General features: G+C 40.2%; 1 protein-coding gene across 4 annotated transcripts in view; it reads left to right on the top strand.

Moving 5' to 3' along the window:
- CTBP1 (C-terminal binding protein 1) overlaps positions 1–25,649 on the top strand; it is a 253,013-nt gene that overhangs the window by 54,670 nt on the left and 172,694 nt on the right. For 3 of the 4 annotated variants that reach the window (XM_065836374.2, XM_065836373.2, XM_071808473.1), the window contains exon 2: positions 6,744–6,904. In XM_065836374.2, coding sequence (XP_065692446.1) covers positions 6,847–6,904 — 58 coding nt within the window. In that variant the 5' untranslated portion in view covers positions 6,744–6,846. Of the gene's footprint in view, positions 1–6,743; positions 6,905–25,649 lie in introns of those variants that run through there. The other variant, XM_065836377.2, reaches the window with a different exon arrangement.

Below are 25,649 nucleotides of genomic sequence, written 5' to 3'. Positions count from 1 at the left end.
CGCGCAGTAATGACTACGGATGCAAACAAAGCAAACACGGACTGACATTTTTCTTGCCTTGAGATTTTCTTGCCTGCTTATGGGTTTCTGGGTTTCAATCAGGGCCAGTATGATCAGAGACCACTGAGGGCTTTTCCATAAATTTGTCTAATTCTGTTTATGAACCACTTAAAGTTTTGACCTCCATGATACCTGTGACACCAGATTTTACAATGATTTACGCACTCCATGACAAAGCGTCCTGTTGTTTTTAATATACAGGTTTACTATTTCTCTGTGTGCTCCCTGGACGTTGAATTGAGACACGGTGCATCTTTAATATGCATTTGTTGTATTGCCCACAGTTGCGTCTCCTTTTTCAGTGAGTTATTCCATGCTTTGGGCCATATTTATTGCCTGTCCTGGCACTTTTTCTTGTTCTCCACCTTTTTTGAGATAACTGCATCTTAGATTTCGGTAATGCCATTATAATGGTTGAGGGTTTAGTCTTTTTCTAAACAGCATCTAACATTCCTTTTGGTGGCTAATTCAGCAATCATTTCACTTTTGTGATTAATTTATTGATCTTGAAGCTCCCTGTACAGTTTCTCTTAGACTGTACTGACATCTAATGGTAAAGGCAAAGTGGCTTAACTACACTTAAAGGCAAGATAAATCGCCTGGCAGGCAAATAGAATTATAAATTTTCTTCTTGGCTCAGTATTAATTTTTGTAAGACAAGATGGAATAACTTCAATTCTTGCACAGAAAGCCTGGCCTAATACTACTTCTTCTGGCAATTAATCTCTTTTTGTTCCACTCTTTGGGCCACACGTATTTTTAAATGTAGCTTAAATCTTTGCAAGGGTAGTTTTGAGTACAGTGGAAGTGATGTGACGTTTTTATACTGCAGAAGTTTTTAGTATAAGTCACAATATATCCAGAAAAGGATAGCAGCGTGATATAAAATATAAGAACAAATGCTGTCTTGTAGAACTTTAGAATAGGATCTGCCAGTGTTGTTGTAGCGGTCTTACTATTGCTGAACTTTGAAGAAACATGCAAACAAAAGTCTTTGTCCTCTCCTCTCATCCTCCTGTTTGAGGTTTCTCTATGTTTTTAATGGGGCATTTTTCAAACTCGTCGTGATAATGACCGTTTAATAATACTTTTGAACTTTAGCAAGAAAAAAAAAAATCGAGTTCAGATATTAATCTTAAAGTTACGTTCTATGTTTAGGGTATAGTACACAATGTAACTTCAGTGAGACATGAGCATCGCCTAACTTGCATTAGGAACCACCATTCCTCTGATCCCAAATTTTTGATTTATAGGGAACCACCGTTGCTGCCGCTGGCGCTAGAAACGTCCAACTACAAACTGTAGAGGTTTTGCAAGTTGTGTGTTTCTCTCATACATCATCAGCTTTATTTTTCCTTTTCTCAGTCAGGGCCCATCTCTTGCCATGGCCTCAGAAAACACATTTCTTTACTGTGTAAATGCATCTTTGCTTTTATCTGAACATTTAGTCAATTTATCTGACTTAGCATTTTCACACGTCTTTTTACGGCCTGCTATTTATCAACTCGATATTATCCTCTTATTTTTTTTGCCAAATGCAAGATACTTTGCTTCGTACTACAGAAATATTTTGAATTTTAGATAAATTTCCATCTTTCAGTAACAGCTTTCTGGCAGTCTAAGTTGTCTTCATCTTATGTTGTAGCCTCTCCTTTTCCCAAAAAAAGAGGAGAACTTGACATTTAATTTCTAAGGAATGTCAATAATTGTTGTAGGATAATTCTTAATTATGGGTTGTGCACGGAGTTAGGTTTGCAGAAACGCTTATTACTTCATGCTTTGGGAAGAGTGAAGTCCATAAAGTGGATTTCAGAATTCTAGGCTGTATGATTTAAAGTTTTACTCTAGTGCTTTGGCTTCCCTGCACAAGCTGGGGAACCGGTTGTGACACAGAATATCTCAGATGCTGGGGATGTCTGACATCCAGCCCTGACCCTGGGTGCACCCTGCCTGGCCTCCTGGTCATTGCACTGAACAGATATTCAAACACCAGTGGGCGAGGGGAAGAGAAACAAAAAGTTCCCAAACTGTTTCGTTTCTCACTTGTTCAGGTGAACAAACATGAGGTAAAGTATGGATATTGGTGGCTGTGTAGTTGCGATGACAGTCATTGGAGAAGGCACACTGGTGTGGCCTCACCTGGAGCACTGTGTGCAGGCCTGGGGACACAGGATAAAAAGGATATTAAGCTACTGGAGAGTGTCTGGAAGAGGCTACAGAGTTGGTGAAGGATTTGGAGGGGAAGTCTCATGAGGAGCAGCTAAAGTCACTTGGTTTGTTCAGCCTGGAGAAGAGGAGACTGAGAGGAGAGCTCATGGCAGCTACAGCTTCATCACAAGGGGAGGAGGAGGAACAGGTGCCGAACTCTTCTCTTTAGTGACCGATGACAGAACCCAGGGGAATAGCAGGAAGATGTGCCAGGGGGGGTTTACGTTGGACATGAGGAAAAGGTTCTTCACCCAGAGGGTGCTGAACTCTGGAACAGGCTCCCCAGGGAGGTGTCACAGCCCCAAGCCTGACAGTGTTCAAGAAGAGACTGGACAATGTCCTCAGACACATGGTGTGAACTGTGGGGTTGTCACATGCAGGGACAGGAGCTGGACTCAATGATCCTTGTGGGTCCCTTCCAACTCAGGACATTCTATGATCCTCCTGCTCAGTGAGCACCCCAGTTGCTGTGAGCTTACTGTCCAGCTCACCAATGACTGCAACAGCTTTACCGTGAAAGCCGAGGTACAGTTGACTTAGATATAATGAAGAAATTTAGATATAATGAAGAAATTTTTAATGATGAAGGTGTTGAGGCACAGGAACTGTTGCTCAGAGAAGCAGTGGATACTTCATCACTGGAAGTGTTCAAGGTTGGGTTCGATGGGGCTTTGAGCAACCTGATTTAGTGAAAGATGTCCCTGCTGCTTATGGCAGGAGGGATGGACTAGATGAGCTGTTTACTATCTGAAACAAACAGTTTCTGCAAAATGTATAATTATTTAGGATAATTGAAATATTTATAAAACAACATTTTCATTACTTATTGCTTCCAGGGCTCTGCAGATTGAACATTTCGAGACTTCTGAGGTGTCACAGAAAACAGATCAATTTGAGTGGGAAGGAAATGTATTTAAGTCGTCAAAAACTGATGACAATGTAATATGGAATATAAACTAATTTACAGTTTTTTGCATGATAGTCTTATATTATAGCTTTTGAAAGTCAACGGTAGAAATAAAAAATATTTACTAATGTACTTTCAGACCTAAAAATGTATATTAGAATGTTTCTATTAAATGAAGATTGAGATTCCCATGGCTTACGTGAAGGTTCGCACCCTTATGTTTGATGTGTTAATGATCTTTCTGTCCGTTCTGTGAATTGCAATTCTGGTTTGGATTTCTTATGCTTTAGCATCTGGTTTGGGCCAGCCGACAAATCCTCCTGTGCAAAGGAAGCTGTCAGCGGGGTAGGGCCAGAAATCGGCCTTTTGCTGTTCCTGGCTTTATAGGTGAAAATCTGTGCTCAGAACAGTTTATTCTCTCAGTCATTTAGTGAGTGGACTAACTTGGAGTTTATGCCTGATACAGCTGACATGTTTTCTGGTAGAATTTCCCGCCTGTTTAAATTTAGTAGAAATGTGAGCTGGTCCACGCAAAATTCTCCCGTTAGACTGAAGGAAAGGAAATGATCCACGCTGCAACCTTTGGGGTTTGATGGGAGCTCTGCTCTAGTCGTTTGGAGTTTGTCTCAACCTGCAGGTGTGTGGATAATTAGCTTACTAGTTTGCCTTAAGAAAGAAAAAGAATTCTTAGTTTGCTTCCTTTACATCGTCTTTGAAGAGAAGATCGTGGGTTTTGAATGGACTTTGCTTCAAATCATCTCACAGCTTATGTTCGTCCTTTACTCCATTGCCAGTGTTATCTGTTTGCAAAGCTGAAAGTGAAGTTGACTTATTTACTGATCATTCCTGTTTTAGCCTGTAGGATTTGCTCAGTCTCCTATAAAAAGGGTGGAGATTCCCTTTTCCTTTTATCCTGAAGTCTCAGAAAGAGTGAAGCTCTTCCTTACTCAAGAAGGAGCTAAAGGCTCCAGATTGCAATACCCGGAGGCATATGCTCTTGAGAAATATTTTCAGATACTGGAATCATCTGATTAACTCAAAGAAATGAAAGTGAACATTGTTTTCCACACTGTATATTTTAATCTAACATTTGTATTGCTCAAAAGGATTCTTTATATTGATGGTATATCAGATGGCTTTGTAGCCAATACTTGACGTATATGATAAGCACTATATATTCTTAAATCACTTGGATTCTTACTTTATCTTAAAATATTGAACTACAGAAGTCTGACCTTAAATACTTTTTGATATTTTGTGTTCTGTTTTTTAATTCATTAGGCAGTGTGCACGTATTTTTAGTGAATTTCTCAAATACAATTATTCATGTTGTGGTTTAGTAATTGCAGTAACTAATGCTCCCATAATTATAAGGTTTTTGTTTGCTGGGAAATGCTTCCCATATCATCATCTTCTCTTTGTGTTAGAACATGAAGTGTAATAAAACTGCATGAGGGTTAAATTTAGAATTGTGTTAAGATGTTAATTTTTTGCTCAAACATCTTTTTTGTAAACTTATGACAGCTTACTATGACTAAAATAATTTTAAAACAACGTTTAAGAGGAAAAAAAGGGCTTGATTTATATTGTACACTTTGAAGCTACTGGGGACAGATAGAAAACATCTGGTGACACTTTAGTGGTAGGTCAATAGTTACAGATGGTCTGGTTTTTACAGCTGTCAGCCAGCTCTGTACTAGAATGACTACAGTGGAAAAATCTCTTGCTGAATGGATAAACAAAGCAGCACAAGGAGGCCAGCAGGCAGATATGGTTCTACAAGACGGGAAATTAAATAAGCTATAAAAATTTAAACCAAGATTAGTGTTTAAAACGTTCGTTATAATCTGCTTTCTGTTTCTTATCCTCTAGATCTTTCTATGTGACTGTTGAAGGAAGTAGATAATAAAACGGAAGAGATAAGCATATAAATTAAAGACTAATTTAGGACTGATACTCTGCACAAGTTTGGGGCGTTGGCTTAAGGAGAGGCAGGTGGTTATGTAGGGAGTTTTCAAGGCTTTAAAATGCATGTTAGATTTGGTGTAATGCTTGTGCAATCATAACAGAGCCACATTCAATATTGAAGAACGTTGTATTTTGTGAGAATAATCAATGTTGGGAATAGAAAATGCCCCAAATGGCAACACTTTTTGTTTTTCCAAGAGAAGAAATGGGGCTTCTGCATTCTTCATCAATTTTTCTTCTCCCATTCATGCTGGGATGTGACATTCAGCTGGAGTCAGACTTTATGGAAAACAGGAGAAGAATCTTGAATTTGAGGGTAAAGAAAATGGTATCGAGGGAAAGTGGGAGATGAGGCTGAATAAAGTGTTAAAAGCATGATGAATATTGCACATTAACTCCGCTTTTAAATGAAAATAAACACAAAGGAAGGAACCTTGATAAAAGTCCAAATGCGCCAAGCAGGGTAGTGCTGGTAAAGATACCTATTGTAATGCAAATGTGCGGTTCTTGATATTCTGAATATTTTTCTTTATCATTTCACATGAATCCGAATGTGCTTATGTTAGGTTTTAGAAAAGTGTAGCCCCTAGAAAGAAACAAGCAGATTTCCAGGTTCAGTCACTTGTAAGGCCATTTAATTCCATCCGCTGGTGTTGGAAGCTGTTGGGCAGGAATAAAAAGAAGCGGGGAAGTGGATTATTTGGCTCATTTTAATGTGCCTTGTGCTGCTTGTGCAGCGTTCGCCGAGTTTGCTTCCCAAAGTTTGAGATATTGGAAGGGGGATAAAAGTGCTGCTCTGATTCTGCTTTGTAGCTCTGTATACTTAGCTTTTTATCGTCTACCGCTGTGATTAGATTTGTGTTGAGGGATGTTTCATCTCTCTCTCTCCATCCCCCCTTCGTGCTCCATGGTGGTTTGGCTGGAATACCAGGGCTTGTTGCAATACCCTTCTGCTGCCTTCCCGGCTACGCGCGGTCTGAAAAGTGCTTAGTTGAATTTGCTGCCAAAGAGCTTGCCTAGTCATGCGTGAACACCACTTGGTTGATAGAGATGTTGGCGTCCTGTTTTGTCACCATCACCTGGTTTTCTCAGGTCTGTGCCCCTTGAATCGTTTCCTTCAACTTCCAGGTATCAAACTTTGGGTTTATTTTATCACCAAAAGCTTAAAAGTTAAGAACGAAGAGTATTTTCTTGATGGCTGCAAGCGTTAGAATGTGGAGGTGTATGTATGGATTTAGTGTTTCGTTCCCGGTTGGCCACATTTCTGCTGGTTTATGGAAAGGATGCACCTGTGCCTGCCCCAGACCACACAATCATAGAATTATAGAATCATAGAATTACAGAATCATAGAATTAAAGAATTATAGATACCTTCCTTGGCTGCCGGGGTGTCCAGCGAAAGGGGGAAAAGGTATTTGAGGGTGAAAAGGCAGAGAACAGCAGCTGTCTTGGAGCATTTCTTACACCGGCTTGGCTGAGCTGTGCTGTGTTTGCATCGTTACGTGTTTAGAAGACACTTTGTTGTGAAATTCCAGGCTACCTAATGCGATTTAAGAAGTTCTCTTTCTCTTTCTTTAAGAATTTCTCTTTCTGTTCACAGGTGAAATTCGGTTTCCAAAGGACAGTAAGCATTTCTGAGTGGTGGCTGGCTTGAGAAGACCATCACCAAGCTGCGCGGAGACGTTCTTTGCGCTTCCACTCTTATGTCTCTAATGGACAAACACAAAGTGAAGCGGCAACGTTTGGATCGCATATTTGAAGGTTAGACACTTCCATTTCTAGCGTGAACTGCAGCGTTTTGATGAATTGCTGATATTTCTGGAGACTGGAGCTCCCTTCTTTTGGTCATTCAGTGTATTTTAATAGAGTTGCAGTTCCTGTTGAGATGATAGTAACTGGTTTTGGGTGAAAGCAGATCTAGACAAATAAAAGTAACTAGTGTGTGAACTCTACCATTCTACAATTAAGTTTGCTTTCATCTTAGCGTTTCATAACATTTTAGCCATTGTGAAAGATTGTGGTTTCATATAAAATAACAACCGTAAAAGGATAAGATGACCTCAGTGTTCTCTAGGGTCTTTCTCTACAGGCTTGCTTCATATGCATTGATTTAACAGCCTATATTTAATCCTAAGAAGGAAGCAGAAAATAAAATGAAAGTAAAACGCACACAAAAATACCAGAAGACCCCCAAACTTTAATGATTATTAATAAAAATAGTCTGGATTTTAGCGAAAGGAGTGTAGTAATTTGAGCCACAAATGACTAAGTTGTATATTCCTGGCATTCTTCATTTGCTTTTAGAGCTGGTGTGAAGGGAACTCAAGGGATAAGGTGTGCTTTTTTAAGAATATACACAAATGATTTGGGCTAAATGAATTTTTATATTAAAATGTTAGCTTCCCCTTAACAGGCAAGGGAATAGTTAATTTCTTTACTAACCCATTTCAATATGATGGGAGAAAACAGACAGGCTTCTGGGTCCGTGGTTTCTGCATCACGTCTAATACTGAAGCAGTGAACTTTTTTCTAGCAGCTGTGTTGGTGCAAGCAGCTGGTTTCTGTCCCTGTTTTTGCCCCTTTCTTTGTGCCAATAAGAGGGTAACTGTATAATGAGCCAGACCGAGATGACTCATACTAAAAATAAACTTTTCTGCTGGTATACTTTCCATTTAGTTAAATTCCTCTGTCCAGGTCACTGTTCAGCTGGCAAGGGGACGCTTGGAAAGGATCGATGGCGGGACTGGGACCATTTACCCTGATGTAGCCACAGAAAGAGGCATTTCAAAGTATCAAAGGGTGCAGTTCTGCGTTGGTTTAGATGATTAATCCCCCTGTTAGTCTCTGCTAAACCCAGCCAAGCCTGCCCGTGGTTGCCAGGCCCACACAATTCTCGTGTCCCACCTGGGCTGGTTGGCCAGGCGGTCAGTTCAATCTGCTCGCTGGAGACGAATCCCTGCTCAGAGAAATGGGGCACTGGCTGCTGAGGATGGGGAATTCGGGATGGTTGCCCTTCTTTCTGGGCAGCTCTACAGTCGGATCAGCTGGAAATGACCTTGGGGTTTGCTGGTGCAGCGCATGGTCCTCTTCTCTGTTTGCAGCCTCAGGGTTTTAAGCATCGCATCCCCATCCTTGGGTCTCTGTATATGACCCCTCAATAAAATATGCAGAATTGCAACTTGACAGAGAGCTCGTTTTTTTATTATCTTGTTTTGTTTTGACCGCTGTTGGTGACTAGAATTGGCAAACAGTGAGGAGGATGGAGAAACCTTTCCCTTTTGATGGCAGCTGGCTGTTTGATCAGCTCAACCCGCTTCACAGAATTCCAGCCTCCCTTTAGGCTCCTTATATTGAACGATGAGATAACTTAGGAGAAAATCAAGTCTGTGATGATGTGGGAAGGAATGTTATCAGGGACAGGGGTGACAGACCAGCAGCCACTGTGACTGTTCAAAACAGCGGTGGCTTCTGCCAAGCTTCATGTTCACATCTCCTGGTGCTGTTTAATCAGTGTCTTTTGTCCGCCTTGTTTCTCCCAGCCCTGCACAATCCGCTGCGTCCTGCTGATCAAATCTGTGTGGCCGTGCACTGTAGGGAATTGGTCCAGTTGAAAAATAACGTAGGAAAAAAGGTGTTTTTTAGCCACCTCTGCTTCCTAATCCCATTTACCATGTGCGAGACAAATAGCCCTGTTGGAAACACGGAGTGGGAAGACCAGGCAGAAGATGATCAGGAGGAGAGGGGGTGAAACAATGGAAATGGAAAAATGCTTGAAATGTTGTGGTTGAAGGAATCCAATTTAGCTCTTTAAAGTGTCTGAGCTGTGTTCTGCTCTTGAGTGTCTGTGTTTTCAAATGTTCTTTGAGGTTTGTAGACACGTCTCTGGCTGATGCTTTTAAATCACTATCCCTGCAACTGCGTGAAATGGGATGAAGACTAAGGGGGTTGGTTTGTTTTAAAAAGGTGTTTTCCTACATATGGTCCTGTTCAGTTTTAAAAATGAAATATCCAGAGTTATTCTCTGATATATGTGCATTCCTTAGCACAACCTAAATATTTTATATTTTAGAAATATGCATAACATTTTACAAAGCTCGGGAAATGTAGTGAGGTGTGTAGCTATTAAGGGTGGTTTATTTTCTCTGCCAGATTTTTTGTTCATCTGTTTGTGTACCGCTTTCTTCTCTTAATGTTTCCCCTTAGAAGAACATTATTTTTAAGATGCATTTTCTTTTTATTCTAAGTCCCACTTAAAACCAGGTTACAATGATTTACTAACTATTACTATGTATTTTTCATAAATTGTTTAACGTGAAAACTTGTGATTGGCAGACATTAATACATTATTATATCCATAAAGAGATACTGGTGTCATTCTGGTGGTGACATTCCATTGCTGCCTGTATCCCTGTTTGAGAAGGGGATGATAACGAGTTGAAATTTGGTTTCTGAAAGGTGAGCGCTGTGGGCCTGGCTCCCAAAATGAAATGCTCGCGTTGGGAACGCTGCACAGGGTTCCACATGGATTTTCTGTGCAGTTAATGGATTCCCACAAACGCTCTTCCAAGTTAGATAATTGTGCATGCACAATGTTCTTTGAGTTGAACGGCTTTCCTGCGGCTTTAGGTAATTTGCACACTTACTTATAGTAACTAATCATGCAAAATAAGCAACAAATTGAACAGGAATCACTGGCTTTACTATTACTTGTGGGTATCGTAGTGGTGCTACTAAATTTCAGTTGATACTCAATGCAGAAAAAAACCCTGATTCTACTACTTTGGCAGCAATTAGTTCTCTTTTAATGTAGCTGAGTAAGTAATTTTGTCTCTGAGGTACCTATGATACCCTTCCGTGAGTTCTTAAATATGAAACGGAATATTTGCTTTTAATCCTGAAGCTGTTTGTGGTTATATTATCATACCCATTTCAATGGTCTGCCACGTTCTTCTGTGTATCATTTCAAAAGGGTGGTGTAAAATGTGCTTTGCCATCCCAATTTATAGAGCTCTATAAACTGGAGTTGACTTATGAAGGGAATTGAAGATTGTCCCTTGAAAAAGCCAGATATTACATTCTGGTTTCCAACTTGCACCGGTGACTGTGAATTACACTTAGGCATGAAGACGTGGTTCTCTGAGGTGCTAATATTAAACTTGCTTCACAATTTATAAAATAACATTCAGCATTCTTCCCTTGAAGATAAATAGTACCATGGCATGTGAAAGATTAATTAGTTACTGATGATATTGTTCTTTGTCCCCCTCTCCGGTGATGCTGGTGATTGCAAAGCATAATTATAGTGGTATACATTTGGCAGAACAGTTGGAGGTGTCACAGTGCAAAAATAAAATGTGTTCATTTTGTGGGTAATTTGAAAAACTCTAAATGTTTTTTTTTTGGCGTTTTGAAAAGTTGTTATCTCTAATTAAGGTATTATTGTACTTTATATTGTAACAAAACTGTAAACAACGCTGTGTATTTGTGTATAGTCTAGAAATCCTTAATTAATTGTGTGTATGTTCTACTGACCATTGCTTGGAAGGCACCTTGGGGATGTGTGACCTCTGTCGAATTTGCCGGGAGCGCATGGATTAGATAGGAAGGCAACAGAAGGTGGCTGCAGTGTGAAGAAAATTCTGCTTCTTCAGAGTTGTCTGTGAACAGGCTTGATGAACAGAGCGAATTTTCTCTAAATCCATTATATAATATGTAGTGCTCAGTCAGCCGCTGCTTTTGGGGGGTTTCCAAGCTTTAGGAAGCCCTTTAAAGGCGAGAGCTTAGGGACATGGCTGGAATGAGGAGGAGGAAAGGGATGTCTTGCATTTCTTCTTGCTTGTTCACACAGGTATTGGGGATTAAACCGCAGCACGATACTGGAAACCTAACTGGAAAATGCTGAGAGTGACTTTTCCAGTTTGATGATTGCTCGAAACCAGGAATTTCTTCTCAGAGCACCTCGTATGTGACACTGACAGCAAAGCCTGTGCTGTGTGCAAGTACGAGTGTGTGAAAGCCCCCAAACAGATGTTAAATGTTTTTTCTAGTTCTGCTTTTGAAGAAGCAAAAGGCACCTTACCACACCTCAGAGCTTCTCAACAATCATTTCAAGTCTTTTTTTCCTTTCTAGGCAACACTGCTGTATATCTGAAGGTTGTTCTTTAGACACACAAGTGTCTCTTCCTTTTTAAAAGTGCCCAGAAGGAAACTTGAGCTGTATTTTAGCTATTTTAACAGTGCTGCTTTATTACCTAAGAGAAGAAGAGTTGGTCGGGATCATAAATTAGAAAAGAAAGTGCGTATCAGTGGGATGACTTTCTGAAATTTCAGATAAAATCTCTCATCTTTTGCTCTTATGAAGGGCAACCTTTATTTGGGAATGTCCGATTACTGGCAAATACCCAAGCGTTGTACCCTTTGAAGGGCAGTAAAAGTGCACGATAAAGGAATAGTTTCTTTTCAAGGATGCGGTCCAGTTTTTCTTTCTGTACAAGAAAACAACTGTGTTTTTGAAGCTTCTTTTTCTGCTTGTGGTGCTTTATAGCTTCAGATTTTATAAGATAAATCTTCATAGTTGATGTGGCAATATTGATGGTTCCAGGAGGAACGCAGAATAAATAAAGCAGATATGAACTGAATTTGGTTTTCTTCTTTCCATATTCTTAAATAAACTTTGAAATACAGAGTGATTTAGTTTTAAAATCACATTCTCTTTCCTGATTTTTTTTCCTTGTGCATATAATAGAGAACTTGGCTTCTTGACAAGTGCAAAGTACCAGACTGACAAACACCAAGTGTTATTGCGTGACCACCAATGGAGCTTATCTGGCCTGTGTAAACTTATTTGACCCACTGCAGTTGTGAAATTAGGCACTTAAGGCATGTTTTCTGCTCATTAATGAGGGAGATGGCCCACTTGGCAATACTTGGGTTCTCCCTGAATTTAAAAAAGGATTGTTGCTGAAGTTGGTATGTACTCTGTAAGTTGATCTGTACATAAAAGGAAGGAGGAATAAATGTTTCCAGGCAGTGAGCACACTTAGCTCTTTCTTATCTAAGTGGGAATTGCAGATTTCAAGCTCTTTGGAAAACGAGCCATCACTTTGCTTCACTGACATCCACATTATAGGCGTTGGTAGTTGTCTCACTTGCTGCAGATATGGGAGAAAGAAAGGAAAGAAGAAAAGGTGCAGTCGATTGTAAATCACATAGTACTTGGTAGTTTTCTTTATGCACGCTGATTTGAAGTACTAGGCATACTAAATATGCCAAGCGTTTCTTAAAAAGAGATAAATGGGCTGCCTGGTTGCTTGGTGTCTTCTTGACAGACTTGAGCAGCAGGTTTGTTGAAGGATCAGGGCAGCAGAGGGAGCTAAAAGATTCCTAATCTTTTATCATTTGGTGTTTCCTAAGTGGATGTTTTTCCTTCATGAAGTACCAATTAACCTTCACAAAAATATGATTTTCTAACCTTAAGTGCCTTCAGCGAATAAGTAAGGATTTTGAACTGGAGAAAACTCCTTTTCTCCCTTGCAATCCAATATAAATAAAGTTAGGAATCAGGTAGTAAAAGCTACCAGAATGTTTCTGCAGGAACAGCCATCAAATCCTTCAACTGTAACAAATGAAAGGGTTTAAGCGAGCACAGTTTTCTACGAATAACCCAAGCAGGATATTCTAGGAGTAAACCAAGTTACTTTCAGATACAAGTGACTTAAAATGAAAATGCACACATTCTTGTGTTTTAACAATTCCACAAGTTTTTTTTTCTTTGTTTTGCCCATAAGAACGTTGAAAATATTTTTGAGTGTCAAATATAGAGGAGTAGGTAAAATATTTAATCTGTTATATAAGAGTTTTCTCCAAAGAACAGGGAGGCTGTTCTAAGGACTAAGATAAGTTGACTTTGAAAGGATAAAACCAAAATGATGCTGCCATGAATCATCATATAACAAGATCATTTGCCACTTACCACATGGTAACATCAGTTACCTGTATATTTGGGGTCTGTTTACCCCAATGCAAACTCATTACAATTAATTCGAAATCCTTATGCACAGACTTATGTTTGTTTTTTGTTTTTATCTATAATATTCAATATTTATGGTGCAGGGTATTTGAGGCTTCCCTTTGGCTTGCTGCACTACCTGCTTTTGTAATTTGAATCTTCATTATGTGGTACCTAAACAGCTTTTGAATTTGCATGCAGTTAAGCTACCACAATGTCACAGAGTTATTACTGGTAACAATGCAAGCTGTATGAAAAGAAAATTAGCTTAAAAGCCCATTTTGCCCTAAATGACGCTGAGCAGTAGTTGCTAATGAAAAGCGTTACTTTAACAAGAAAACTGGGGGGGAAGAACTACAGAGAAAAGAACCTCCATGGGATTTGTACGTTTTGCTGAAACATCCACGTTACTTATTTAAGTTACAGAAGTTTTAAGGAAAAGTTGTGGTTTTGTGGTGTCCAGCATTCCTAATTTTATCCGTATAGTTAGGTTTTCATTGGTATATTGATTTAAAATACACGGCTTGCTTGTGAGAGACAGCAGCTACATTCAGCTCCAATACATCCAGAAAATTACATCTTACTGCTATAACAAAGTCAAAATAGTTTTATTTAATGCTAGTGTCCAAGACAATGTTAAATACAGTAAAAAAATACATCCAGACACTGAATTTACAGAGCTGTAATAATTGCGTTTGTAACATTGTATATATTTGAATCAGAGTCCAATACTTCATCACATCTCATCATCTAATTCCTGAGTAATCTTCAGAGAATTTAAAAAACTTTTTGGACTAGATATTTAGCTTTTATACAGCGCAGATGAGCGTCTGGTAAAACTTTTAAAAGCTTTAGAAGTGTAAGTACTTGGTGGTAATACACACTTATTTCTGCCTGGGGTCAGGGAAGATGCTCTGCAAGCCCCAGATTTAGACATTGCTTCACACTGTGCTCTGGAAACCCGAACTGTACAAAGATTAAGTGTCTAGGTAAACACACTGAAAAATTTAAATAGCCGTCTAATTAAAGCAGCCATACTCAGTTTTCATAGAGGCAGTTCCCATCCTTAGGGAACTGCAGTCTGAGATGCAAAAAAGGCTTTTATTTCGTTTCCTCCCTCAGCGCAGTCAGGATGGGACTGTGATTATGCGAGTGGAAACAAGAAAACAAAAGTGGAGACAATCTTCTAGTGCTGGAGGCGGCAGCTGCTCCATCCTCGTCCCATGAATCACAGAATCACAGAATGTCAGGCACTGGAAGGGACCTCGAAAGCTCATCCAGTGCAATCCCCCTGCCGGAGCAGGAACACCCAGCTGAGGTTCCACAGGAAGGTGTCCAGGCGGGTTTGAATGTCTGCAGAGAAGGAGACTCCACAACCTCCCTGGGCAGCCTGGTCCAGGCTCTGCCACCCTCACTGAGAAGAAGTTTCTTCTCAAATTTAAATGGAAGCTCTTTTGTTCCAGTTTGTACCCACTGCCCCTTGTCCTATCATTGGTCGTCACCGAGAAGAGCCTGGCTCCATCCTCATGACACTCATACTTTATGTATTAATAAACATTAATGAGGTCACCCCTCAGTCTCCTCTTCTCCAAGCTCCAGAGCCCCAGCTCCCTCAGCCTTTCCTCACACGGGAGATGCTCCACTCCCTTCATCATCTTTGTTGCCCTATGCTGGACTCTCTCCAGCAGTTCCCTGTCCTTCTGGAACTGAGGGGCCCAGAACTGGACACAATATTCCAGGTGTGGTCTCACCAGGGCAGAGTAGAGGGGCAGGAGAACCTCTCTGGACCTACTGACCACCCCCCTTCTAATCCACCCCAGGTACCATTGGCCTTCCTGGCCACAAGGGCCCAGTGCTGGCTCATGGTCATCCTGCTGTCCCCAGGACCCCCAGGTCCCTTTCCCCTACACTGAGATCAGTACTGAACAAGAAGGTTCCTCTGCTGAAACAGGCGGCGTTGCAGAGATCTCCCTCCTCCTTAGAAATGTCGTTGGGATCTGATAGACAGGTCACTTTTTATTAAGAAACCTGTGTTTATCTTTTAGCTCTTCTGGAGGCAGACATAAAGTAAGAAAACAAAAGTTGCCTCTCGGCCTCTGTGCCTTTTCTTTTGCTTTGATGGAAAACACTCAGAGACTTTTAGAGTTACCATCATATAAATAGCAGCAGGTTGTTGAAATACTCTTGGAATCTCTTTAAAAACCAGGGCTTTGCTAACTGACATTACCTGGTGTATGCAACAGGTAAAATGCGCCTGTTGCTACCGCTGTAGATCCAGACCCCTGCAGTGGTTCATCACGCTGCTCAGAAACTTAAATAAGAAGGTTCCTTCTTCCTTCCCCTCCTGTGAGAACTAAATTTAAATTGCTCATGACTTTGAGTATTTTGTTTTGGTTTTTGTGCATTTTGGTGTTTGTTTTTTTTAAAGCCAAAAATTAGCCATTCAAAATTACTCATTTCCCTTTTCCTGATGCTTCTTTTTCAAAGCAGCATCCTACGCACTGAATTTTCAAACCTCTAATTCTGCTGATTAAATGGAGACGCATAAAAAAAAAAACCCAGTAAAAATTATAGCCAATGGCATTGGGACAGAAAAAGATGAAGAGGAAAGACTCTTTATTCTTTTAATCCTACCTGTATTTTTCAGACAGTTTCTTTGTGTGCTGGATGATGACGCTCAAATACAAATAGACTATGACTCCTGTTAATATGTGCTTAAGAATAATCCTAAGTGTTAATTAAATACATGATAAATGTCTCTTTTTGTCAAGGAGTGTACATTTGAAGAAGCAGTTTTATTAAATGCTAATAAAACTTTTTCCCAGGCAATTCTATCACTGTTTCTTGCTCCCTGCTCTTCCCTTCTTGAAGATTACATCAAGTTGTACCCATGTGGTTCTTTCCTGGGTATCAAATCCCACTTAGGCAGGTGTTGCTCAGTCTCCACAACATCTGCCAGTCATGTTTTGTGGTTTGTAGTTTATCCAACCTGCAGATGGTTGTGTTTGCCTGTTTGTGCGGCTCTCCACAAACTCCCGTGCTTGTTCCCCCAGCGCTGCTCTGCGTTCACACCATCAATTTATCAAACTCAAACAATTTAGAAACAGTTACTTCTTCTCGCAATAAACAAAAGCAGCTGCACTCTTAGCTATCCTTATCTGCATGAATGCATGGATTGTAAAGGGCTTTTCTGACAAACAAGACAAAAGTTTAGAATTTCAAACTGGAATTTAGGGCATGTAAGTCAGAATGACTAGACACTGATGTTTAGAAACAATATAATAATGCAGAGAATGAATTAGTTACCATAGTAACTGCTTTGTTTTAATAATTTGGTGGGGCAATGAATAGAAGGAGCTCAGAAAGAAGTAGTAGGAATCTTAATTACATGTTGTGCAACGTGAGTGGCTTTGTTCATGAATATTGAAATTAATTTGATTTTATACCAGATTGAAGAATGAGTGTATCAGTTTTACTTTGGAAGGGCACTAAGAATGATTTACAGTTGTGGGGTTTTTTTCATTTGTTTTTTTCCCCCTAGTAAAAATACGACCACATTTTACATTTTATTATGACAATGCAGATTATCGATTCCTTAACAATAAAACATGCTCAGTATGTTGGATTGTAAGCGTGACTTCAATCTACGTGCTGTGATTTGTTGCCTGGCAGTTGTTGGCAGCCTAGCAACATGATTCAGTCCAGATCTGCAGAAGGATATAGACACTCAAAGTTAGGAGTGATGGGGAAGGTGTCTCAGTACTTCCAAACCCATCTAAAATCATCAGCACCTTGAAATCTCTTTGTACTTTATGGATAAAATTTAAGTTCCCTCCACACTATAAGATCATCATCATTTTTCTCTCCTCTTGCAGGCACACAGTTTAGTGTGCATTTTGTGCTTAAAATAAGACAGGATCCTCAAACAGAATTAGCTCTTTTGGAGACAGGCGCACACGTCAGCTGGACCCTGTTTTGCAGAGAGATAACAGGCAGGATGGTGCTTTACTCAAGAAATTCGTGTGCGGTGCCTCCTGTCCCAGCATCTCTCATGAGGCAGGGGCTGGCGGGGTCTGAGGTACCATGTGCTGGGCAGCCAGGACATGTCTGGGGACCTGCTGGTGTCAGGAAAGCGATTTCTGCTGATGTCCTACCACTTTTTAGCGGGTAGATGGACAGGCACGATGACATAAGCTTGGTTTCCTTAGAAAAATCTCTCTAAATGGTGCTGAGATATTACATACAGAAACAAGAAGTGCCACCTTGGCCAAGGAGGCACCTTCCATCACTCGGACTCAAATCATGTTCCCAGAGAGTCTTAAAGTTTCTGCAAAGTGGCACCGAACCGAGCTGGCTCCTCAACAGGTACAAGTGCCTGCCCAGGAACGGGGAGGCTTTGGCTTCTACATCATCACCAATCCAAAGATGATTAGTTTTTGAAGAGAAGTTGGTTATACTATCAGTGTGGTTTACTGCTATCTGTGTTCCAGATAATGTACCATTGATTCATTGTGCCAGAGAAAAAAGGGAAAACTGAGCTCAGTAATGAGTGCTCTAATTTAGGAAGGGAAATTCAAGCTTCTCTTCCTTGTTTCTACTATGTCTGTGTACATAATTTTGTGGATGGAGACTTAAAACAGTGTGCTGTCTCTGTCCTCCAAGGTGAGGCCCCCATCACTGCGCTATTCTCATCTCAACCTCCTCCCTTCTCATCTCATAAGAAACTTGCCCTGATAAAGTATTTCTCAAAACAGAATATTATGCCTCCAGACCAATGCTTTCTTCATTCTTCCCTTATCTCTAAGTTGAACCTTAATAAAATTGCATTGCGATGGTTTTGAAATGCACTAGCTTGTTTTGAACTTCTCTTTGGTCCTGATCTTTAGCTGGAATTCCAAAATGCTGTAAAGTTTGCAAAATCCTTTCCTGGTTCATTTTGGAGTGTCAGTCTGTGAAAATTCCCAAAATGTCAGAAGATCAGATGAGATTTTCCCCCTGTCCCTGATGTTGATGCATGAAAGGAAAAGGGAGTTCACTCCAGAGCTGAAAACATCCATGAAGAATCTTTTAGTCAGTTGCTTCTTTTTATCTGTGTTAACTGCAACTCAGTGGTTATTTTATAGATTCCTTGTGATTACAGTAATCAACAAATGCCTGGTAGCATCCTGGAACAGTGCGTGAAAGAAACTATAGAGCGACTCCTTAAAGGCCTTGGTATTACCTTGGTACTAGTGATAAAGAAGAGAGTGTGGTTTTGCAGTCAAATGTGGTATTTAGTTGCCTTTCTTACTGCAATTCTGAGGTTTTTTGTGATTTTTCTGGTTCTTTTTTCTAATGAGGAAATAATTTGTTTCATTCCTCATTTTCTAGCATCTCTAAAATATTCTGTGTGTTACACTAATTTTGTTTGGTGATATGCAAGTGGAATTCCATCAGAAATCAATTAGCATTAAATGTTAATTTTTAAATTTAATGTTCAACTTGATTTCATTTGCTCTGATTTTTATTGCATTAGACCTTTATGGGTGAAAGCACCTGCAAATATGTTCCTAAAGGCATAGTTTACCACATAGCTGAAAAATATACTGAATGCTCAACTATAGTCCTCTTAGATGAAGAAGACTTGAGGCTTTTTGCAAACAGTGGTATTGACATGATTTAGCTGGGAAAACATTAAGTAGCATTCTGAACCAAACATGTCTACTGACACTGGCTTATGTTTCCCAAAACTTGTGAGTCTGGAGCCTTGTCTGTCAAATATGGTAGATCAGAAAGGCTGAGAGAGCTGAGGTGTTCAGCCTGGAGAAGAGAAGGCTCCAGGGAGACCTTATTGTGGCCTTTCAGTGCTTAAAAGGGGCCGTTAAGAAAGATGGGCACAGACTTTTTAGCAGGGCCTGTTGTGATAGGACAAGGGCTGATGGTTTTCAACAAAAGAGAAGAAACTATGAGAAGAAATTTCTTCACAGCGAGGGTGCCAGAGCCTGGCCCAGGCTGCCCAGGGGGGTTGTGGAGTCTCCTTCTCTGCAGACATTCAAACCCGCCTGGACACCTTCCTGTGGAACCTCATCTGGGTGTTCCTGCTCCGGCAGGGGGATTGCACTGGATGAGCTTTCCAGGTCCCTTCCAATCCCTGACATTCTGTGATTCTGTGTAAAGGAGGGGAGATCCAGGCCAGACATGAGGAAGACATTTTTTACACTAAGGGCGATGAAACCCTGGCCCAGATTGCCCAGAGAGGTGGTGGATGCCCCATCCCTGGAGACATCCCAGGCCAGGCTGGACGGGGCTCTGAGCAACCTGATCTGGGTGAAGATGCCCCTGCTCATGGCAGGGGTGGCACTGGATGAGCTTTGAAGGTCCCTTCCAAATGATTCTATGATCTCTTGCACTGTCTGTACATGATGTTCTGGAGGAAACCCATGCAACAGGCACATATTTCAGTCTCTGAGTTCCACAGAGAAAGTGCTTCTGCCCCGAAGCTGTGGATTCCTTCTTTTACAAAACAAATACCAATGGAACTTCCATGTCAGCTCCGCTGGTTGCGCCAAAGGCTCGTCAGATACAAGCTTTGGTCTTCCCTGAGTCATGAAGTGCTGCAGAAGCGGGATTGACTTGTACCTCCTTGATGCGATGTAATCACTTAACCGGAAAGCATATTTGCTGAACAAAGATTATGGGATTGTTCCAGATATAAGCCCTATATTGTATACAATTTTAAAAGCTCTCTTTTAAATGATTTACAGCTAAGTTTATCCTTTTGTTTTGCTAGAGTTTGACAGAAGACTTTTCAGGTAGGAAGATGGAGTTTGAAGAAGAAAATTGGTTTCTTTAGCCTCATTCTATACACATCACTTATGAATGCTTGACTTAACAGGAGAAGTTTGCATTAATAATTGTGATAATTGAGCCCAGTTAGCACAGACAAGGGAACACTGTTGTAGTTCGGAATACATATTTTTAATAACTTTATACTTCCTTCAGATCTCCTTTAAAGTAGCTGTGTGTATACATACACAGTATAGATCACTTGAAAACATAACCAAATATTTTGTATCCAAAAATGAGATGTTTTATTGAAAAAGCTTGTTTAAACATGTAGCTGTGGTATTCCTGCCACATGTCTCCTTATTATTGGAGTTACTCTGATGTGCTTCGAGTTTGTTTCTATTCAGATTCTTTTGTTGTTGTTGCTTTGCTTGGGCAGTTTTCTTGTCCAGATGCAGTTTGTACCTGTTCCCCTCTCTGTTCTTCCTTCATGCCTGAGAGCTGCAGATGTTGTTTTGGCAAAGCCAGCACTGGGTTCCTGCCATTCCCCTCCTGTTTACCACACTTCTGTAGGTCAAAACTGCCACAGAGTACAGAAATGAAAGGTTCATCACCATTTTTTTGGTAGGAGCATAGAGGTATGTTTTCTGTTGAAAGTTTTATTTACTTTGATTTGGTGTTACGATTGAACTATACTGATGTCCTGCATAATATGAGATAGATATATTAGTAGTATGCAATTTAAAAGGCTGCTGGATACTTCCAGTATGAGTAGGCTATTTAGTCTGTTTTAGAAATTATGAAATGTAGCTGAAGCTTAACACAGATCCTGACTTTGTTTGCCAGGTTTACAGATGCCCCTGCTTTTATAATCCTTACATGGTCTTTTAAGTAAACACTTCATAAAACAATAGAAACAGAGATTGGTAGAAAGTCCATAAACTCATATTTAGTTTACTTGGGCTACTTTATTATGTGAAGAGTTGTGTTTATCTGAAAGCATTTAACCTGAAAAAGCTGCTGAAACGCCAGTTTTTAACTAAATGTATTGAAAACTGGAAACTTCTAGAGAAGTAATTCCAAGCTGACATTGCTAAACTGTGAAGGACAGAGCAGGGGGAGGGAACGGAAGCTAAAATTATGAATAAAAGCAAGTTCAGGCTATCATTGTATCCTTGACATTAGTTGTATAATCCCTGCTGTAGGTTGGCAGCAATGCCTGGCTGTTTTGCCCAACCAGCCAAAACCAGATGTCATTATGCACATACCAATACAGAGAACAACGTTTTTGGTGGTTTGTACTAATTTCCCTTTTTATCAATTAAATTTTAATCACATCAGGTTTTTCTAGTATCATTAAAGGATTATGGACCAAGACAATAAGTATGAAGATAATTGTATGGAAGTCTGATGAAGGGAGTTAATTTCCCCCCCAAAAAGCAATATTCCTCTGCTTGTGACCATTCCAGAAACAAGAGAAATGCTGACACTCTTGTCAAGATTTTGTCTTGTGTGACACCTCAAACCAGGACTTTGAACCAGGTACTTTCAAGCATAGGTTTAGTGTTCAGCTGCAACTGCTCCATTGTCAGTTCTGACCTGTGATGCTAATTCTGTTTTTAAATACGTTGTCCACAGATAGTAAGGTTTTAACTAATGCTTTTTAATATTTAACTCAAATTAGAGACACTGATGCAGTTTTATTTTACTTGCTGAAAGGTTTGGTCTCTACAGAAGGTAACAGAGATTTCTCATTCTGGGTTTATTTAAGAATCATATTGATCATATGACATTATCAGCAAGTAGAGAATCAGCATAGCTGCTACTGAGGCAAAAATCTATCTAGATGTGAAGTTTCAGCAATTAGTAAGGTTATTTTAAGATAAAGTCTCCATTTGAAGATGTTCCATAGATGCTTAAGATTAGCATTTTTTTTTTAAATTTGATAGAGGCATTTAGTATATGCTGGATGGGGAGTTTTCAGACCTCAGTTTCTATGAAGCTTAGGTGTAATCCACCTCAGTTTGCTTTTCCTTCCTTTCATTTCTCAAATGACATGACAATATCTCTTCTCCAAAAGCATTTAACTAGTTGAAAATAAAGTGGAAGAAAATTGAGGACTGCATTATAAACCAGGGTGTCATTATCTGAATTCAGCATTAGTCAATTCAGAAGTGAGAGTGGAAAATGCATTTATTAGAGTTACAGAATTTTTAATAAGATACCTGAGCCTACACCATGGTATCTACAAAATACTATAAATGTTTTTGTGTAGCAAGTGAGCATAAGCATGGCTCGTTACCAGGTAAATCAAGTAATTAGGAAACTCTTAATTTCCTTTCATATATTTCCTCCGGCTGTTTTACTTTCTTCTGGTTCTCTTTTCATGTATTTCATTCCTGTTTCAAAGTAAGGAAGAAACAAACTAACCTCATGCGTCATGGGCACAGTAATGTCCATGATATTTTAATTAAATCACAAATTGCTGACAGTATATTGTCAGATTATTGATCCTGTAACTGGAGCCTAAATTGAAACTGTTGGCCTGTCTGTATTCTGGCCTCTCCAGTTTGCGAGAAGCCAAAGAGGAAAGTGAGAATTACATTTAAAAAATAGTGTAGTTTGAATATGAGAACTCATAACAAAATTAAGTTATCATGGAATCGTAGAATAGTTTGGGTTGAATTGACCTTCAAAGCTCATCCAGTGCCACCCCTGCCATGAGCAGGGACATCTTCACCAGCTCAGGTTGCTCAGAGCCCCGTCCAGCCTGGCCTGGGATGTCTCCAGGGATGGTTCATCCACCACCTCTCTGGGCAACCTGGGCCAGGGTTTCACCATCTTCATTGTAGAACATTTCTTCCTCATGTCTGGCCTGAATCTCCCCTCTTTTCTAGTTTAAAACCATCACCCCGTGTCCTTTTGCAACAGACCCTGCTCAAATGTCTGTCCTCATCAGCCCCTTTTAAGCACTGAAAGGCCGCAATGAGGTCTCCCTGGAGTTTTTCTTCTCCAGCTGAACACCCCAACTCTCTCAGCCTGTCCTCCCAGCAGAGCTGTTCCAGCCTCAGATCATTTCTGTGGCTCCTCTGGCCCCTCTCCAACAGGTCCATGTGTGTCCTGTGCTGAGGAAGCAGAGCTGGGCACAGGACACCAGGTGGGGTCTCAGAAGAGCGGAGCAGAGGGGCGGAATCACCTCCTGCTGCCCACGCTGCTTTTGATGCAGACAGGATTTTTTAGATTTGCTGATTTGATTTGAAAATTGCCTGCTTCAGGTGTCAAAGCTACGTGTGGCCTCCTGTGAAGACCAGGGAGGCTGGTCAGGGCTGCTGTCGTTGAAAGTAGAGGCTTTTATGGAGCAATTTGGAACTTGCCTGGATTTTCTACTGTTGGCCATGGACTGTGCATGGAGCCGACTGGCCAGCAGGGGTTTGGAGCAAGAGCGTTTCTTATTGGGAAAGTCTTGATGAGCTGTGCTTGAAAAAGTACCTGACTCAGCACTGCACTCTACACTATCAATAGTCAGAACACCACGGGCCTTTCTGGGAATAAAGCAAGAAGATTTTGACCTACTTTCATTAACGTGTCGCAATGAAAATATTCTCCTCAGCCCTAGTTTAGAAAGCAGAGCTCCGCTTCCCCACAAGCGCGTCCACAGCCCCTCACCTGTTACCTGTGCAAATCTCTTCCTGTTGTCAGCGTGAGAACCAGCGGCCATCGAGTGAAATGGCTGCGTTTGGGTGTAGAAAGCGTTTCTTCACACATCAGGTGAGTTAGGAAATCCCTCGCTGCAGGATATCGTAGGTGACTCAAGTTTCATGAAGGTCGAAGAGGTGAGTAGGTGTGTTTGTGGAAGACAAGCCCACTGGGTTTGCTGAAACGCTTCCAATCCACACACATCCCGAACTGCAAGTTCCTGGTGGCAGGGAGGGATTCTGGAGATGAATTACTAATCTTGCTCTTCTTTTCCATTTTCTTTTCCTCATTGTTCTTTTTCTGAATCTAGCAGCAGGGAAAAAAACATCATGAAGCAAGATGGACCTTTGGTTTGAACCCATCACAAGTTTTTCTTGCACCCTTGGTTGTGGAAGGCTTCTTGCCCAAACTTAGTAGAACTTTGGAGAGTCATTCTCCTGTTCTTTGAGGCTCCCAGCCTCATTAGCCTCATTATTAGAGTCAAAAACTAAACTAACACTGCCCACTTGCAGCGCATCAGTATCTTCACCCACCATTTCAATGTCTTGGACCTCAGGTACCTCCTGCTGTGCATTTCTAACACTTTCCCATTAGGACTGTCAGTGTAATAAACAATAACGCTTTTCACAACTTCAGATATATATTTGATAAGTGTTGTAAGAAATACTAACTTTAGAGACCGCTAGCTCAGAATGGCTGAAGTGTTTAAAGAAAGAGAAGCAGGATACCTAAAAATAAAAAAAAAATAAAATAAAATTTAAAAAGTAGCCCTCTGGGTGGTAGGTACCTGCAGTAATATATAACATGTGGAACAAATCTATGAGTAGATCCCTAGAAGTGGTGTGGTATGTGATAAAAGATACGGGAGATCAGAACAAGGCTTAACCAGCTGTGCTTTGAGTCCTTGTGGAAGCAATTTCCCACTGGAGCTGTTTCCTTACCTATGAAATGATGATAATACTTATACTGTCCAAGGCTTAACTCATTATTGGTTTTACAGCAAGGTGAAAAGTCTATATATAGTTTAAAAAAAGCCCTGACAAACTGTTACAGATTAAACCTGCTTAGTATTTAATAATTTGCCTATCCAAGTAGCTGTCTCTATTAAGGAATAACTGAAACATATTTACAAAGAAAAACTGACAGAAAACAATAGCATGGTCAAGCTAAAAAGCTATAGCACTTAATGATTATATACTTACTTCATGATTCAGCAGCTGAGCTGGTTTTGTGCATGTAAATGATTTGTACCTAATGGATTATTGCAGCAGTTGGGAGCAAGCAGCGCAGGGCTCTGCGAAGGACACACCTTGAGGACACTGCAGCAGCAATATTTTGCTGTGTCACTGGATTTTATCGTGCGTAAAGGACAGATTTTTATATATAAATATACTTGGGAAGCCACTGTTACATTTCTGACCGATTTCAAATATGCTAGCAGTGCACAGTAATTCAAAAAGTTCTTAAAACCAGATTGGTTCTATTAGTACAGGGTTTTTATGCTTTTATTATTAAGTACTGCCTCATCAAGTGTTGAACTGTAACAGCAGTTATATAAACTAAGTCAAGAAAATACGGAAACTTATGACTATTTCTTACAAGAATTTTATGAGTGATATCTTTAATTTGTTTTTGTTTTTTGAAGCACGAGCCATAAAAATGTAAGTGGATTTTGGTTTACTGTTACAACGCTCTATGGTTGTCAAGTGCTATTACTAAACAAATAGTAAAAATACTCTCTCAACTTTATTGCTTTAGTAACACAGTTACAAGAACCACTTTGCTAGGCTTTTCCAAGATTTGTAACATGTTTCAGAGTTAGTACGTACAAGTAATTTCTCGGGTTTGGGCTGTATCCAGTATTTAATGAAGGTGATCTTTCTAAACAGCCAGAGATTTAGGCACTAGATAAGGGAGGTTTGGTTTCATTAGGATCAGAATTATCTCTGGAAAAAAAAATTAAGAATGTAATTAGCAGTAAATTGCATTGAACTGAGGATCAGACCCTAAAATAGGGACTGTGATGAAAGTAATCAT

This window comes from Patagioenas fasciata, chromosome 4, assembly GCF_037038585.1.
Source record: "Patagioenas fasciata isolate bPatFas1 chromosome 4, bPatFas1.hap1, whole genome shotgun sequence".
NCBI classification, from domain to species: Eukaryota; Metazoa; Chordata; class Aves; order Columbiformes; family Columbidae; genus Patagioenas; species Patagioenas fasciata.
The sequence above is the reverse complement of the archived record's forward strand: the minus strand, read 5'-3'. Positions and strand labels throughout refer to the sequence as shown.